Here is a 16,874-nt window from a genome sequence, read left to right on the forward strand (position 1 = left end):
TGGAGCTTAAGTAATTTAAATGCCGAAAGAGACAGAAATGGGAACGAGACATGCCACATAGCCATAGAGCAGCACCCGTATATACTCTCTGAAAAGATCCCGACGAAGTGAAGGAATTCTAAACAAGGTCAAGATCGAACCATTAATGTGACTCAAGCAAAGAGGCAAACAAAACATTACGTGCTCAAAACAACAGAACCATTATAAGCACTGCGAGAAATAAACTAAAGAACTACTTACCTACAACTTTTCTAGAATTCTTTCAACTCTCTAGAGGGAAAATAATTCGCGTCCAGCCACAGCTGTGCTCGAAACTTTATCAAAACTCTCACATAAACAAAAACAAATGATTTAAATTTTCGAAAAGCAAAGGCCAACAGCATCTTTTATGCGAGCTCGACTGAAAATGAAACCTCCTCGATCAGAAGACTTGAAGAGACTGATGTCCCAAAACCGATCCCCGAACTTGGTGTCCAATTTTGGACCTCAAGCTCAGCGATCTGTGGGACAGAATCCTCCAATCAATTTGCCGATGGACAAACTTCACAAGCAATTTACTTAGTAATCAGCAAAAGCAGATTCCGAAAAGGCCGCAGAATATACATACATGAAGTTGTATTTAAATTTCATTTCATACTTTTCCATTCCAAACCAGTGGAAGGAAGTCGCTTACGTTTACCGTTAGCAACAGCAGAATCAACAGCCAAAAGCCCCAAGAGCACGGGAAAATAACAAGAACACACGCGTTCCTCGAGAGTCCCTCCTCCAGGAACCCTCCTCTGGAAGCCCCTACCCCTCGCCATCGTGACTCCCTTCACGTGCCCTGAAATTTAAGTGAGTTTTTCTTTGGCGACGTTGCCGCCTTTTGGCTTTTAATGACGTCGACGACGACGGCGATGAAAATGGAGGCGAAGGTGGGGATGTCGACGACTCTGGGGCATGCTTATGCACATTTTGAAGCACAAACACATCCGTGCACACGTGTATTTATACAGAAATTTAAATTTTAAAATAACAACCTTCTTCTGTTGTGCTTCCCCATCATCTTTTCTTTCGGCGGCTTCCTTCGCCAGTTGCTTCATTACCTTTGCACCAGAGGGCTTTCTCTGGCGAGGCGCGGTCCAAGTCAACTCTCGAGGACAGCCAAGTGGGTGGGTCATGTCTGGTCCTGGTTCTGGTTCTGGATCTGGTTCTGGCCTGCGCTCGGTCCTGCGCTGGTAGCAAAATGTCATTTTGTCACGCAGCGGACGCAACTTCATTATTCGACCCCCTACCACACCTGCACACAGTATCTGTCCTGATCATTATGTTTATTAAATTGCCACACGCAGACGAACTCGAGGTGGAAAGGTAAGTAGGGATAGCCTGTGAAGGGATTTTCATGCGAAGCGTAAAAAGTTGTACTCGCCCGCTTCCGCATTTCAAAGCGGCAAAACTATGTTCCCCAGCTGCCAAAAGTTCTGCGTGTTCTACAAATGATTTCTTTTCCCAAGCCCAATTTGCATACTCTCGTGAGTGTGCATGGCCTCAGGTGTACCTCACACACACACTCGCAAACTCATCCACAGCTACAGTGCATACTGTGGAACAACTGCATATATTGAGGCTTATTAAGGCTGGCCGACAAGTCAATTAGTCTGCCAGTGCCTCGCAGGTGCACGTCCTTCCACCACACCGCCCACTATATCATTTACCATAAAGTAAAATAAATAGCGATTCCTCGTAAAGCGAAACATTCAGTTAGGCGGGTTATTAAACGTTTCTGAGAAACTGCTTTGATTAGGGCTTAGTCCGAAAATGTCCTACTTAGGTTCCACTTCTCCTCCACTTTCCCGGATAAAATAAATATTTATAAATTTCGATTACGAGATGTTGACATTTTCGTTCACCCCAGTGACTCATAAAGCATTTTGATTCATCTGCATTATTTCCCAAGTAATTAAAATTTGTCCCACATAAAATCTCTTGGGACCGAGTCTTCCCTTCCATCTACCCACCCACATCCACCTGTCTTAAATGTCGGTTTCTCTGCGAGTCAATAAAGTTTTTATAGTCAAAATAAATAAATCTATTTTATTTCCATTTCCATCTTCCCCTTCGACTTAAACTGGCCCCAAGGGGAGGTGAAGGTGGATACTGAGAACGGATGACACCTCTAGAGCTCGTCATAATTTGCATATGTCTCGTATTTTTATAACTCAAAGGCAAACATTTCCAGCTCCCTTCGCTTTCCCCAGCAGAAGGAAAGCAGATAGCAAGGAAAGCAAATAAAATTCGAGCAAAATTTGACAATATCTTTCGCTGTCACCCATTTTATGTTACGTATTTATGTGGCGCTGATTTTCACACAAGCCCCCACTCTTCACCGATAGGTTGTCTATGTTAATTTTTATTTATCTTATTTATGTTTTGTCCTCAGCACATATGTGCGGGTCCAACAAGATGAGCAAACCAATTCGAAGGACAGGGGAGGGCTGTTCCGTTTCGATTTGTTTTGCCACCGCATTTTATGTTGACATTTCCATTCTGGGCCCTGCGATTTGACAATAAAAATACTTGTTTATGGCGGCAAATGGAGAAGGGATTCTCCTTTGGAGGATTGGTTCTGACAATCTACCATCGAGCTTTAAGTATTCTTTTCCAAATCATCGTTTCTTAAAGATTCTTCCAATTTAAGCCAATCTGAATTGCCCTTACTGCGGTCGGCATGGAGTTGGTTGCCATGTAATGCATATGTTTCCAGCCAGATTGCATCTTTAAGATGCATTTTCTCACGCGGCTTTTCGGGTTAACCGCATAGCAGCCACGAAACTGAAACCCAATCAGCCACCGTGCACTCTATATGTTTCATATGTGCATTATATCGGGCCAAACCGCAAATTTCAATTAGCATTAGAGGCCGGGCACGCGGGGAGCGGAAAGTTTGGTAAATTTTTTGACATATTAATAGATGTGTCAATATATGCATAAATCAATATGCAGAATGCAAAACAGAGTGGCGACCGACCGTACATATTACTAACCGGGCTCCAAAGAATTAACCTTAGTAATTGTCGGGCTGAACATCGTTTTGCGCTTTTCATCATTTAACACTCGGAAAACCGTGGCACACTGAGCTTCCACTCAAAAGCTAAAACAGACGTTAATTACACGCCTCACACTTCGTGAAAAGCAAGGAGGGAAGGCAGAAGGCAGAAGGCAGGGGATTCCCTCATCAAACGAACAAAATTAAATGTTTCGCTTCATTGGTATAATTAAATGGAAGTTGTTGAACAAATTTGTACAGCCGTAGCTATAAACTTAGCAGGCAGTCCGAGTTCCAGACAAAGTTGCATGTCAGTTCTAATTGTTGGCCCAGGTCAGCTCCAGCTGGAAGCGGGCAGGTGTCAGTCCACCCACACAGCACTTTCCAACCCCCAGGGGTATGCTCCAATCCAACCCAGGTTAACAACTGGAACGGGACACGTGTCGGTGGCGATGATTTATTAAGGTGGTCAGCGGAGTCGCGTGGCAAAGCGAATATTTACACATTGGAAATAATAATTATAAATCTGACAAGGGCGGAGGATTCAATTGAGTATTTTTACCATGGCCACAATGACCTTCTACTCAAGTGACAAACGGCATAAAATCGAAATCGCCAACATTTCCTGCGACATCGCATTTGGGCACAGCTTGCGGGCCATTTGCACACGTGTCCTGCCCACATTTGATGAAGCTGGAGAAATTGTCGCAGGATCAGCTTGTCTCCGGCCCCCCTCCTTTGCTTTCTTTGGCTGCTTTCACACTTTTCACACGTAATAAACGAAGCCGTAAAGCGCTGTTGGACGATGACTTTGGCCCAGGGCCCAAGCATAAAAGTTTTCCTCGATTTTCGTGCCGCCCGCCATCATCTGCACCTCTCCTGGTGGCCAGTACGCACGATTTGTAGCCGTTCGTGCTGCGCCAAAGTTTTCTTATTTTTTTTTTTATTTCGCCTTTTTATTTGGCTCTTCTTTTTTTCGTTCGCCATGAAATATAAATAACATTTTCAGCGTTGAACAATTTATGAAACACGCCTCAGCTGTCCCTGCCCTGCCCTTTTAGCCACCCCATCGATTTTCAGGGCCAAAACTAAAACTTCTACTTGGGGCATTTTCACACTTTATTAAAGTCCCTCTTTGGCTGGCTAAATAAAAGTCGGAAGTTAGTTTGGCAGTTTGTGCAGTTTATATAGTTTATAGTGTAGGTTCAGGTTTAAGTTTGGTCTTGTTCTATGCTAATGGGAACGGATACTAAGAAAGTGAGCCCTATGAGGTCACAACTCCCGATTAGATCTGGAATTGGGTTTATCTTATGATGATCTATGCGCTGGTCATTAAAAGTTCGCCCAAGGACGTTGTGCTCCGTAAACTCCATTCCGAAACTTGAATTCCCCTGCTCCTATTCTACAACCTCATCCTTCCGAACAAGCTTTGTTCGCCCAAGAAATGCAATTGTTTTGCTGGCTGCGTTTCCTTCTGTTTTCGGTCTTTTGTTGTTCTATTTTTTCTACTTTGTTGCCGCAAAATGAAATTGGGGAATTTACTTTAATTTGTTTTTCGTGCCGCCGCAGCAGTTGTGCCACTGGCCCACCGCCCCTGCACCCCCTGCGCCACAACTCCCACCCTTCAGCCTGAGTTCGCTTTTTAAAATCAATTTCATCTACTTTTGGTCCTCCTCCCCTCTTGGGTTTCTTTGTTTTGTAGTTTCGGGCAAATTCAATTTGGCATAGAACTTCATTGCTGACATCGGGTGTGGGTGGTTGGGTGGCTGCGTGGTTAGTAGGTGCGCTCCTCTGACAGTGGCTTTTGTAAGCTCGCATGTTTCAATTGCAATTTTATTTCAGTTTTCTCAGCCTTTTTTTTTCCACTGAACCGCAAGTTGTTGCATTTGTTTGTCAGAGAAAATTCTATTAAATTTCTCATCGGTTTGCATATGGTGACGACAAGGCAGCAAGGATAACTCAAGAGGTGCGGGAAGAGGCTTGCCCTCATCCTCGGTTCATTCATTCTTCTTTAGGCGAAGACATCGCAGTGAGGTGCGAAAACACGGCCAAGTTCTGTCCCGTACAATCCACCAGCCGCCCAACGGAAGTGGCCTCCAACTGCCGTCTATCCACCCACCTAACATACCCACCCCACCCCACCCCACATACCCACCCTCCCAACATGGCCACCAATCCACCTGGACGGTGCGTGCTTTGTTAGCACAAGAAGGACAACAAAAAATGGCTCTCCAGGTGCCAACCAGGTGAAAAGAAGGGTGGGGGGAGCGAAGTGTCAGGTTTTGTTCCTGCCTGCGTCGTCTGCCTCTCCACACGACCAAGTGTTTGGAATTTCATTAATATTTTATTACTTTTTTTCTCGCTCTCTTCCTGTGGAAGCTGCGTTGTGTTCTTGAATTTATTAAAAGCGAGGCGGATTGCAGAAAAAGTTATCCGTTCGAGGGACTTAAAGTGCCAGGGATGCCTTTAGATTCAGCGAAGAAATTCCCACACACACGTGGGGGTATTCGACAACTAGCACGACAAAAGTTATTATGTTCCCCACTTATTGATGGCCGAATTGAAAATGAAATGAAAACAATCAAATAACAACTGTCAGGGTACCAAGAAAATACTTTTTCAGAGGGAAAAGTTTACCCCAAGCCACGGAAATTTTCAGCGGAGCCAAGTGCATGAAAATAGTTGGCGAAAAGTTTTCCCAACAGTCGCCAAGCGGAGGAAACGACGAAAGAGTTAGAGTAAATCATTGTGGGGAAAATCCAGCTGGCGGAAAGGAAGAAGTTTTCCGAGCTTAGAGGCTGGGACATCTTTTGTGTGCCCGCTCACTTGGTTTTCTCTTTCAGCCTCCTCCTCGTTCTTGTTTCTGTTGCACCTGACAAAGGGCCATTGTCTGGTTTCAGGACTGACTCCTAATTCCCAGCCTGATTCATATACCCAGCCTTGGCACACATCAAATGAATTGTGTGCCGTACAATAAGGAAGAAAGCAGCCCTCAGCACATTGAGGATTTCACTTTTCTAGCTCACACTTACACAATTAAATGTGCGGTGGTCCTCTTATGAAGACATTTTCGTTTTCATCTGAGCTGACTCAAGCGAAATCTCCATATCTCATCTTTTCAAAACTCATTTAAGGACACTTACCACAGAAAATGTGTTTTATATCTTTAAATCATCGGTACTCACCTGTAATAGAAGAAAAAAGCAAGAAATTTATTAGCAAACATTTTCAATAGTACATACCCCCACTTCAGCTGCTCCCCAGGCAAATTACGAACAAATTGCCCCTTACAAAATGAGAAATTCCGACCTGTTCCCTTCTCGCTCTCCCGCTGAATAATCCCGAACATTATTTCCACGAAATTAAAAAATTTACGCTTACACAATTAATCTTGGCAGTCGAGCGATGATGATGAGCGGGGATAAGGGAAGGTGGGCAGTGAAATCTCCATCAGGGTCAGCAGAGAGAAGAAAAATAATTTCACAGGAAAATGCACAAGATGCTTGAAGAAAGGAGAATGTGGCACGTAGCAAACGCTAATCAAATAAAAACATTCAACAACATTTACACATTGATAGCAGTGCGGTGGGAAAGAGACAGAGTGCCGCTGCCTGAAACCTGTTTCGGCTTTTTCGGGAAACTATTATTATTTTACGACACCCGCATGCTGGTTTTGCCATGGTATTGGTGTTGGTACTGGTTTGGATGGCCTTTTGACGGGCCCCGAAGTCCTTTCATTATGCTCGCTTCGAGGGTGGGCACAGGTCATACGATACGTACAGAAATGCCTTAAAAAAGAACGCATAAGGGACCGCGCAATCCTGTAACTCGAAGCTTTGCCCTGTCGCTCCTGTCTGCCCCTGCCTCTGCGGCCATTTTAAGGGGATAGCCTGAAAATGTGCTAAATATGTGCGGTCGTTGGCCGACGCTCCCTGCCGATCTCGAAGTGTGTAAGGAAATGTATCTGCATCCGAGTCTCCGAGTCTCCGCGTCCCAATGCAGGCCCCTAATGCATGACTTGGAAAGATACTTTGCCTGCCTTGGCTTTTATTTCGGTTGCATAAAAATTGTCAACGCAACTATCGTAAAATTTCCATTAGCGTATAGTGTCTGCGAGATACTTTGCCGCGGGCGCTAATGTTGCCACGAAATACTCATTTACCATCGAATAAACACAGAAACGCCGGATAGATATTGCCGGGGAACCTCTTCTCAATTACGCCTAGTCTTATCTAGCATTGGATCTCGTCTGTGTGATGAATCCACTTCCCTTGCAATCCGACATGACGCACTTCACTCTCTGCCCCTGGCATTCCCACGTAAATTATTTTTCGCATCGAAACTACTTCAAGGGCCTGAAAACGAAACAAAGAAGGAGAAGGCACTAAGATATCCTGCTCGGATCTTGCCGTCTCCTTCTTTCACCGGGGTACAGCTGCGACATTTTCCCTACTTTGTATCTGACATCTCTGTATCTCTTCCATTTCTCTGCCTATTTGTTTTGGTCTCCAATGTATCTTAAATTTTATTTTATTGTTTTCCTTCCCTTTGTTGGATTTGCCTCATTCGGTCGCGCCGCGGCATAAAATAAAAATCATTTTCCTGGATTTTCTCCGCTCTCTTCTGGCGTTGTTGTTTTGGTTTTTCCTCTTCATTCCGTGTGATAAGGCAAACGTTGTTTTGCTATTTTATCGCCTTCGCTCCTAATGATGAAATGTTCCGAAGACTTTGCTTGGACCGCCAAAATTTTATTAGAGTTTTGGCATTTGTCGCAAGATGTCTCCAGTCCTGGTCCTGGTCGAATTCTTATCTCTTCTAATTTCCAGCCGTAAGCCGCTTTAAGGTGCCAGATATTGGGGCGTTACAAGTTTGCTTTTCTTCTCTCTTGCATTTCTTATTATTTCGGTTTATTACACGACCAAATGGGTGCGTATACTGCTGGAACGGATGTGTATCGGTCAGAATTTTCCATGTGGCTCGCCATTGAGCACTTCCTTTTCGCTGATAAATGAAATCTTTCAGTAACTCGGGCTGCTGTACTTTTCCCTGTTCTGAGTTCTGTTCAGAATTGAGATGAGTTGCCTTCCATTCAAGTGGCACACATTATGGTCGCAGTATTTATAGAGTCTCAGATATTTTATTAGCGATAGGAACAGCTGCTGCCGAGTGCCGGAATGCCACGGAAGTGCTCTTTGGAGCGGTGGGCGTGGACAGGCGATGACTGAGATGGGGCGACAAGTGCATCTTGGTTATCGCTGGATTGTTGGATCGTTGGATCGAAAGAGATCCCCCATACTTACAAGCGCGACTCTGTCTCGTAAATGGCCAGCCACAGAATTTATCATTACGCTTAGTTTTTACAGCTTCTGAAAACCCAGAAGCATAATTTTTATGGCCCGTCTGGGGACCCTCGAGCAACCCTTTGTGCCACCCACCCCCCGCTTGCAGCACTGGTTGGTGCAATTAAGAAGCAGAAACAGAAACGGAACGCAGCGCAACAGAAGAAATATGTAAAGTGCTCGTAAAGATTGGGGGCGGGGTCCCTGAATTTGCATTCAGTTGTGAAACATTCTATAAAAAATAATAAATTTAATGTTCGACAATAAAAGCCAGCGAGAAGTACAAAAACCCAAACAGAATTCACATATTTTTTATGACTTTTGCGAAAATATTTCTCCGCTTTTAGTGGATAGAGGGACGCAGGACGGGTCAGGATGGTAAGGACCCTTTTTTCCCTACATCAGCAATTGTGCAGCAATTACAGTAAACAACAATCATCAAGTCGGGCCAGGACGTTCCACCCACGCGAATGCCGCTACAATGTGGGATTTCGAAAAATGTATAATGCTACAAAACAGTCATAAAATAAAGACAAACTGCAGCTCTCTACAAAGTACTGAGCGAAAACAGATCTAGTGGTGCTCAATATATACATATTCATAACATTTTTTTTCATAATATTGAATTCATTATTATATACATATATGTTTAGGAGGAAATTAAAATAATTATTTAATTATACCTATGAAGGAAAGGACAGCCATAAATGGGTTTTAAATACAACAAACGGGGATTCCATTTCTAGGTTCCCCAAACACTAAGTCAGCATTATTTTCTTTGGGTTCGGATTGAATTCTTCTCGCTTCCCAATAATCGGCTTTTGGCAGGGGAGGAAAAACGAATTATAATATGAACGAGTGGCTTCATTTAGCTTCTTCCATTCTGAGGCCAAATGAGGCATGTCGAGCTGGGACGGGGGAAATGGCCTCTGTCTGCGTTGCCTGATTTACCCGACTAATCCAGCAATGACAAAACGCCAGCAGATGATGCAGCCCGAATGGAAAACGGGTACGCAGTGCAAGTGAGAGGGGTATACAAAGAGAGGGACAGAGATATGGGCTGTAGGGACTTGCAGCCTGTTGAAGTTGGCTTGAAGCAGGTACTCCGCAGCGAGTCTTCTGGCAGGTCAGGTCATTCGACCAACCAAACACCTAACAAATTCCGAGTTTTATCTGCCTGCGACTCCTGCTCATTTGCGGTTGTCTGCGCGTTGCGGCATCATTATCGCCTACATCCCGCCGGTCCCTTTCCTGCTCGAGTGTGTGGGCTTAAAGGCCTTTGTGCGACCCTTCTTTTGTGCTCTTTCTCGCAAAAAATGAAGAACACGCTCATACAGAGGAGGCGTTGTTGGCCTCCTGCTGTTTACGTATAATTTCCCAGCACAACGCGCTCCTTCTAGCCCCGACATTTTGAATTTCCCGTCGCTGTCAATTTTTCTGTTCTACCTTTTCCACTCCTTGGCAAGTTTTCTTCTTCTTTTCAGCTACAAATCGCTTTGATTTACATAATTCTGCGCATATTTCGACGCATAGTTTGCTGCTCGGGTTTTTGCTTATATTTTGACAGCTGTCAGGAAGTAATAAGTTGGAATTTCGCTCGGTGCCGACGACTAGTCTGCATCTCCTGATATTGACAGTTGTAAACGAGCGGCGGAGCATAGAAAAATCCTGCCCGACACTTTACAAATATGGCTGGGACAGCCTGCGGGGCACCCAGGAGCAGCAAACAGTCCAAACAGCGAACCAAAGTCAAATTTGAAATTGCACATTTCTGTATTCGATTGGCCCCATAACAGGTTCTCCAAATATGACAGCTGGGCTTTGTGGTGTTGTTAAGGGCCTAACGCCGGCCGAGGTCCTTTCTCAGGTTGATTTTGGGTATTAGCCGATAAGCGGCTTAGCTGCCAGCCAGGATTAGCGAACGGAAGCGGCTTTCGGTCCGAGAATGGGATAGCCGATACTGATGGGATGCTTAGGCTGGGTACAGGCTGTCAACAGGGATCTGGAGTGCCATGGCGAAATTTTGGTTAAAATCTATGCAAATAGGAACATTAGGGGTTATTTGTTGTTTTGTAAAAGAAAGCTATTACGACGTGCTCAATTGTACTCAATTAAATTTGAAGAAGATGGCCTTTAGGAGTAATTTCGGTGAATATTCACTATAAATGGCTATTTCATATATGTAGTTCTGTTCGATGGTCAATCCTATGCCGCATTCAAATGTTTTCCAAGGTTCCTGCTCACTCGAGCGTCTTCCCCCGAAGCTTCCCTAGTTGTTTATGACGCACAGGAAGCCCCGGCAGCTATCCCAAAACCACTCTTCTCCGGCCATCCGTGGTATTGCCCCCTGCCAGATCCAAAAATAGCCGGTGCCGCGATCTTTGAGAGAACAAGTGGGAGTGCGGCGCAAGCACAAAATTATTGAAACATGCCCATGCCAAGATACGGCGGTTTGGATCGATTCGAATCACTTGGGAAAAATATCGCACCCGTGTAATTACACCACGCCAACCAAAACAATCAGAATTGTTTTGGTTATGGGGCCACAGAAGCAAGTGTTAGGCTGCTCGAAGAAATTGTTCGGAATGAGATTTCCATTTTGCAAAATTGTAGCCAAGACTAAAATAAACAAAGTGGCCCCATTAGAGTGGGCCATAAACTAATCGGGCGCGGCATAAACAAATATTAATCCATTCCGTTCTGTTGCTTTTGCGCTGCTGTTTCCAGCTCAGGGTGAGAAAATAGAAATGGCTGTACCTTTGATTCCCAAACTAAATCGGAGTACGAATCCGATTTAGATTCCGATTCAGGGGTGACCTTGCTGAGCTTCCATTTTCGAAATTAGGTGCGTGTTTCTCCCCTTTTGCGCCATCAGCTTTAGCATTGTGACGGGGCTTGTGGTTGGAATTGGAGGCCATCTGGAGTTGAACTCGGACCTGACAGCCGTTGGATTTTAATAATGCAGAGTGGCCGAGTTTTTTGACCTAATTTGGCTAATTGGCGGCCGACAAATCAAGCATTGAGACATTGAAATTTCGGTGAACCAGCTTCGAACGGATTTTCACACATTCACACAGCGTCAATGTGGGGGAGGTAAAGAATTTTCCGCTGCTTTTTCACACTTTTTGTTCTTTCCTGTTTTGGCTTTTGGCAATTTTATGACAGGCATTGGGGAGCAGGAAGGAGGGAAAAGCTGCTGCCTGGTGAAGTGTTGAAAATTTACGAGCTCCGCCTTCCCCAATCGCACCCCCCTTGCCCACTTTATTCAATTTCATTTCTTGCGCCAAAGCAGAAAAGAAATTCTGCAAGTCTTCGGGACTCAGGAATTTTATTTGCCAGTTACGAAATTTATTTGTTGCTGTAAATTTACAATTCTTTCGCCCTGCTGCCAGGTAGCCCCCGCCCAAATACCCACACGTTCTTGTGCTCCAGGTTCGATTTTCATTTGATTTTTATTTCGCTTCAAAGCTCCAATTGTTTGGCAATTGTTTTTATAACACCACAAAAACGATGAGAGGCAGGAGAAGAGCAAGCGCGAGTGCGGGATGTCTTCGATTGAGGATGAAGAAGATGAAGAGCAGAGCAGTGGAGCTCAAAGGGGAAATGTCGGAAATAAAGTTATGTAAATTCCGCTTTATGTGCAAGTTCAAATGCCAAGAAGCAGAGTCGGAAATAATAAACCTGAAGCATGTAGGAGCATGTACATACATATTTGTGGTAAGGTATCGGAAATATTGGATAGGTCTGGAGTGGCCACGAAGGCTGACTAAAATATGTAAAAACGTTAACTATTTTTAACAAAACAAAAATATAGTCGTTATGAATACAAAATGTTTTTTTTCAAAAGGAGGAATATTTTGGATTGCCTTAGGATTTTCATCAAAATGTACATATGTACATTAAGGTAGATCAGCAGAGCTAACCAATATGAATTATATTTCCTAGATAATTACGAACATACACTTGCCGATGTACTACACTAGCAGAAAAAGTATGTTTATTATGCAGTTTTTTGAACCGTTTTACATAAAAAACTTGCTCGTTGTTTCAATGAATTCTGGCAAACTATTAAAAAAATCGTAATTGGTAGGAAGGAAAAAGAAATTGACTCCGATTTGAGAAAAGCAATTGCCAATATGGGATTTCATGTAGAATTTAAAAGACGTGATTTTGAGGGAATGGCAAAACATCACCCCGGACTTCAGCCAAAAACTGGTTTTACCAATGCCAAAACTGTTGGTAAAAACCATTAAAAGAAAGTATTCAACTTTATAAGTGTTTTTAAGTGTTTTTTAGTTTGTATGCATACTTTTTCTTGTGCCATATCCTATAAATTCAATTCATTTCATGACTTTTTTAATTTTTATAAAATAAGTACAGTACTGTGTCTATAACATAAAAAAAAAAATGAAGTCGATATCAGTAATATATATGTATATACTTTTTTTTACCATCATATATGTACGTTATACTTTAATTGTGCACGCATACTTTTTCTGGCAAGTGTATACCAATAAATAAGGTATTACTTCAACGCCCTGCTTTGTACCAGTGTACAATCAGGCTACTGAAACCGAACTCCTCTCAGAGTTCTCGAGTATTTTCCAGCCGCAGGCATTTTTCCACGGGCCGGGGACATCGTCTGGAATTCTCCTAATTCATGTCGACTGACAGAGAGTATCCTTTTCAACTGCGCTTTGTGCGCTGGCTATTGTGGCTCTCGCTTTGTTAATCAGACAAATCGTGAAAAAACGCGCTCAGTCGGAAAAAGGGAAATTATGAAATGCGAAACAAGAGCGGTCTCAATGTCAGGCGAAACCCAAATCCCACTCCCATCGGGACTGCCGTCCTAATTTGTTTAATTTATGCAAAATGTTTGGTCGCATTCGCCGATAAGCGGCGTAATTTGTTCAAACTTGTCATAACTTGCTGGAATTCTCACCCCGACCGATTTTGCCCGCGAGGAGAAGTAATATTTACTGGAACTAGCAGATACCACGCAAGTTCACTCAGGCCCTTAAATTGCGTTAAGAAACATTTGAATCCTTTTGTAGAGTTAAGTTGCAATGGTTAATTAAAGTTTCCCAACTGTGTAACATAAATACTTCAGTTTCAATGAATTGTTTTAGAACCAGTTTATTCTCTTTAAACGAACTGAGAAGATAAACCAAATGTTTTTGTGAAATTGATGAATCAATTTGCTTATTTCATTTAGGCACTTCTATTAAACAATTCTGTCATGAAAAAACCACGGAAAACGCATTAAAATGATGGTTGAGCAGGATCGAAAGGTAAAGATGAGAGAAGAGATCTTTTCAGATTTCATTTAAGTTGTTCTCAAAATAATAACAAAATTCATCCGGACTCATTTTATTTATGTATTATAAAGTACTTCCGCATCTCTTAAACTTTTTTAAAAATCTTTCACCCCGGAGATGCGACTTTCGGTTTGATTCCACTGGCCACATGGCCCACTGTGATCGGCACTCACCTTGTCTGCCGTGTGTCCGCTGCGCCGTGTTGTTGGCCGTGTCCGGCGGACGGTGGGCCAGGTGCTGGTACTCGTAGTCGTAGTGGGACGACTGTGCGCCGGCCTGCAGGTTCTGTTGGTTCTGGTGCTGGAGCGTCTGGCTGCCGTGGACCGGGCCGAGGTCCGTCGCCGGCCGCCCGTGGCCGCTCATGGGGAGAGTGCGTCCTTGGGCGTGTGGGTGGGCGTGAGCCGGGGCGTTGCCGCCGCCCGCGTCGCGACAGTCGAGAGTCGACTCATACTCGTAGGGATTCATGGCGGTCGCCTCCAGCGGACATTCGTCGTCGTCCGTGTCCGTGCCGCCGTCGTAGATGTTGTCCGTGTGGCGGTACGCGTGGTGGGCGTGCTGCTTTGAGAACTTAATCTTGGCGGCTTGGGGGCTTTTGGCCAGACAGCCGGAGAGGAAAAGAAGAAGAGGAGTAGGACTCCGCGGGGGAGCAGGAAGAAGAGACTCGGTATGCGTTTTGTTACTCGCGATTATTCATGCACTTGCTAATGCGAAAGCAGATGGCACTGGACGCACTGCACTCAAAAACATTTCTACTGGGCCATTTCCAGGCGGTTAATCTGCGGGCTGCTGGTCCCAGCTTAATCACAATTGGCCGAGGCCGCAATACTATTTCTTGGGCCTCTTCAGTAGTCGTACACTGGAAACACGGGACACACACGATGGGGAACACAGAAACGCGACGGAAAAACGGTGTTTTTGTATTGACGGTGTATTTGCTTGCGCGACGATCGTTAAAACTTGTCAGAATTCGTTAGAGGCAGATATCTCAAGTGTTGCCTGATTCCCGACGATTTCCTTTATTTTTGACTGAAGCAACGCGCTGCTTTTGCTACTTTTCGTATATCCACATTTTCCGGACTGTGGGGGCGAACTCTCAGCGACGGCAATTTCGAATCGAGAACCGTGCGAGGCGAATTTCAAAAGACGAATGAGCGCAAAACGGAACGACGAACCGAGCTGTGGTGAGAGAGAGAGAGAGAGAGAGAGAGAGCGCTGCTTATATACATTTTCTGCGCATGTCGTGGCGTTGGCTGCGCTGCCGCTGCAGCATCGTCGGGAGAACGTGAGCGGGAGAGCACCAGCGTTGCCTATTTAGCTAATTTGCTGATAACCTGGCGGTAGCGGAAAATATAGCTATTTTGCTAACTAACTAGGAGCTCTTTTTTGTCGTTTAACAGTATCGATTCGGTGGGTGCCCTAATTTAAAAAATATATATCTCTCTAAATGATGTTACAAAGGTTTGCTACGAATTATTAAATCATTCGCTAGTGTATGGCAGGGTTACCGGCTACCAGGAATTATAGCTGATCTCCAACAACAAACTAGCGTTATATTACGTAAAAAGATTTAAAAATTTACTTTTCAAAAATATTTTAGAATTTTTATATTTTTAATACTCTATTGTGTTTTTTAAGCCTATCATCAATATTTTCTAGCTAGTTTTAGTTTTTCTCAAACGTTAGGTTAGGCTGTCTTATGAACCGAAGAGTTGGCATAACTCAAATGAGAGCACTCATCGAATCTCTGTTTTGAAGGTTAAAAAGTGCTTTCCGTTCGGGTTTTCGGCAACTGCGGCTGTTCTTTGGCTAAGGGGAAATGGATGTACAGCGGATTCGAGTCTGCCACTGTGCTGCACGCCAGTTTCGTTAAGTTTATCTGAGGCCAACAGCGCTGTAATAACAGCACAGCCAGCGGCTAACATCCACACTGTTAACGACTTATTTTATTACAAAGCTGTTAACCGGTTTACATAAAAGTGCGTATGCCATTCGTTTTGCCTCAGGATTTCGCCTATATGAAATGTCAATAGAATATGGAAGCAGTTAAGTCTTTAGCTACAAACTTTAAAATATAGCAAGCTTATAAGTTTGTTTTTTTCTCCTTAATACCTATTATATCTATATCGAAATATCAAATGTTTTTATTGCTCTACCTGTATTTTATTTATTGAGACGCGTGGCGTGGGAATTACACAAAACAGTTTTTTCATTTACTAATTATGTTGTCAGATTACGTGGGGTAATATCACGCAGCCAAAAAATATCCGTTGACTTCATTAGCGCTAGAAAAGTTAGTCAGCGCTGGCGAGGGGAGGCGAAAAAGTTTCAAAACGCTGACAAGTGAAGTTGTCATTCAGCACCCAGCACCCAAGCCAGAACCGAGCGGACCTGGCCAAAAAGTGTCCGAAACAAACAATGGTGGCCGGTGTGGGGTGGGTAGGGGATGAGGCAGCGATGGCCGAGAAAAGAAGCAGTAAATTGCGTTATAAGCAAAGTAAAGGACATTTCGCTAATGGCTTAACTTTTGAACGCAGGTCTCAGCCTGCCTCCTCCGCCCAACGTGCCGGCAACTCTCTGCCATGTAGCGGAAGTTGTTGCTGAAGCTTTTTTGACAGCTTTCCCAGCACGAGAAGGATACGGTGGGAATGAAGAAGAATTTCTGGCGAAATTGTCATTTCTTTTTCGAGTCTGGCAATGTGGCAACGCCGCGTGACGTACATTTTTTGCAGTCTGAAAGTATTTGTTTAGGACATGGATTCTTGCTTTCCCGATACTCTGTGTTGTCAATGAAAAATCAATTTCCTGTTGTATGCAAAAATGTTCGAGCATCATTCGAGAAAGGGAGGGAAAGCATTGCTCGCCTGCACTTGACACATTGAACATTATCAGGAGGATGTGAACGCCGAAGGGGAAGGTGACTTCTGATTTGGCTAGTTGTCGTAGGTTTGCATCTGCGACTTCTTTCATTGCATTAAAGTGCAATGGATTCAAACTTTTAATTTCTTCCACGAGTCGGAAGTGTACTTCCAAATAAAAACATTTCGTTTACAAAAGTTTAATCTTAAAAATATTCTACTTAAAAATGGCTGTTGACATAGATATACATAGATATTAACAATAAGAAGGAGACATGTTTTTCTTTTAGCTCATACATATGTACATATGTACATACATATTTACGTTTTTGTGCAT

General features: G+C 43.8%; 1 protein-coding gene across 5 annotated transcripts in view; it reads right to left on the reverse strand.

The window, feature by feature from the left end:
* Positions 1–14,814, reverse strand: part of LOC120447625 (teneurin-m) — a 115,696-nt gene extending 100,882 nt beyond the window's left edge. For all 5 annotated transcript variants that reach the window (XM_039629123.2, XM_039629122.2, XM_039629121.2 and 2 more), the window contains exon 1: positions 13,856–14,814. In XM_039629123.2, the coding sequence (XP_039485057.1) occupies positions 13,856–14,147 (292 nt within the window). In that variant the 5' untranslated portion in view covers positions 14,148–14,814. The remainder of the gene's footprint in view (positions 1–13,855) is intronic.
* Between the last annotated feature and the right edge of the window lie 2,060 nt (positions 14,815–16,874).

This window comes from Drosophila santomea, chromosome 3L (assembly GCF_016746245.2).
Source record: "Drosophila santomea strain STO CAGO 1482 chromosome 3L, Prin_Dsan_1.1, whole genome shotgun sequence".
NCBI classification, from domain to species: Eukaryota; Metazoa; Arthropoda; class Insecta; order Diptera; family Drosophilidae; genus Drosophila; species Drosophila santomea.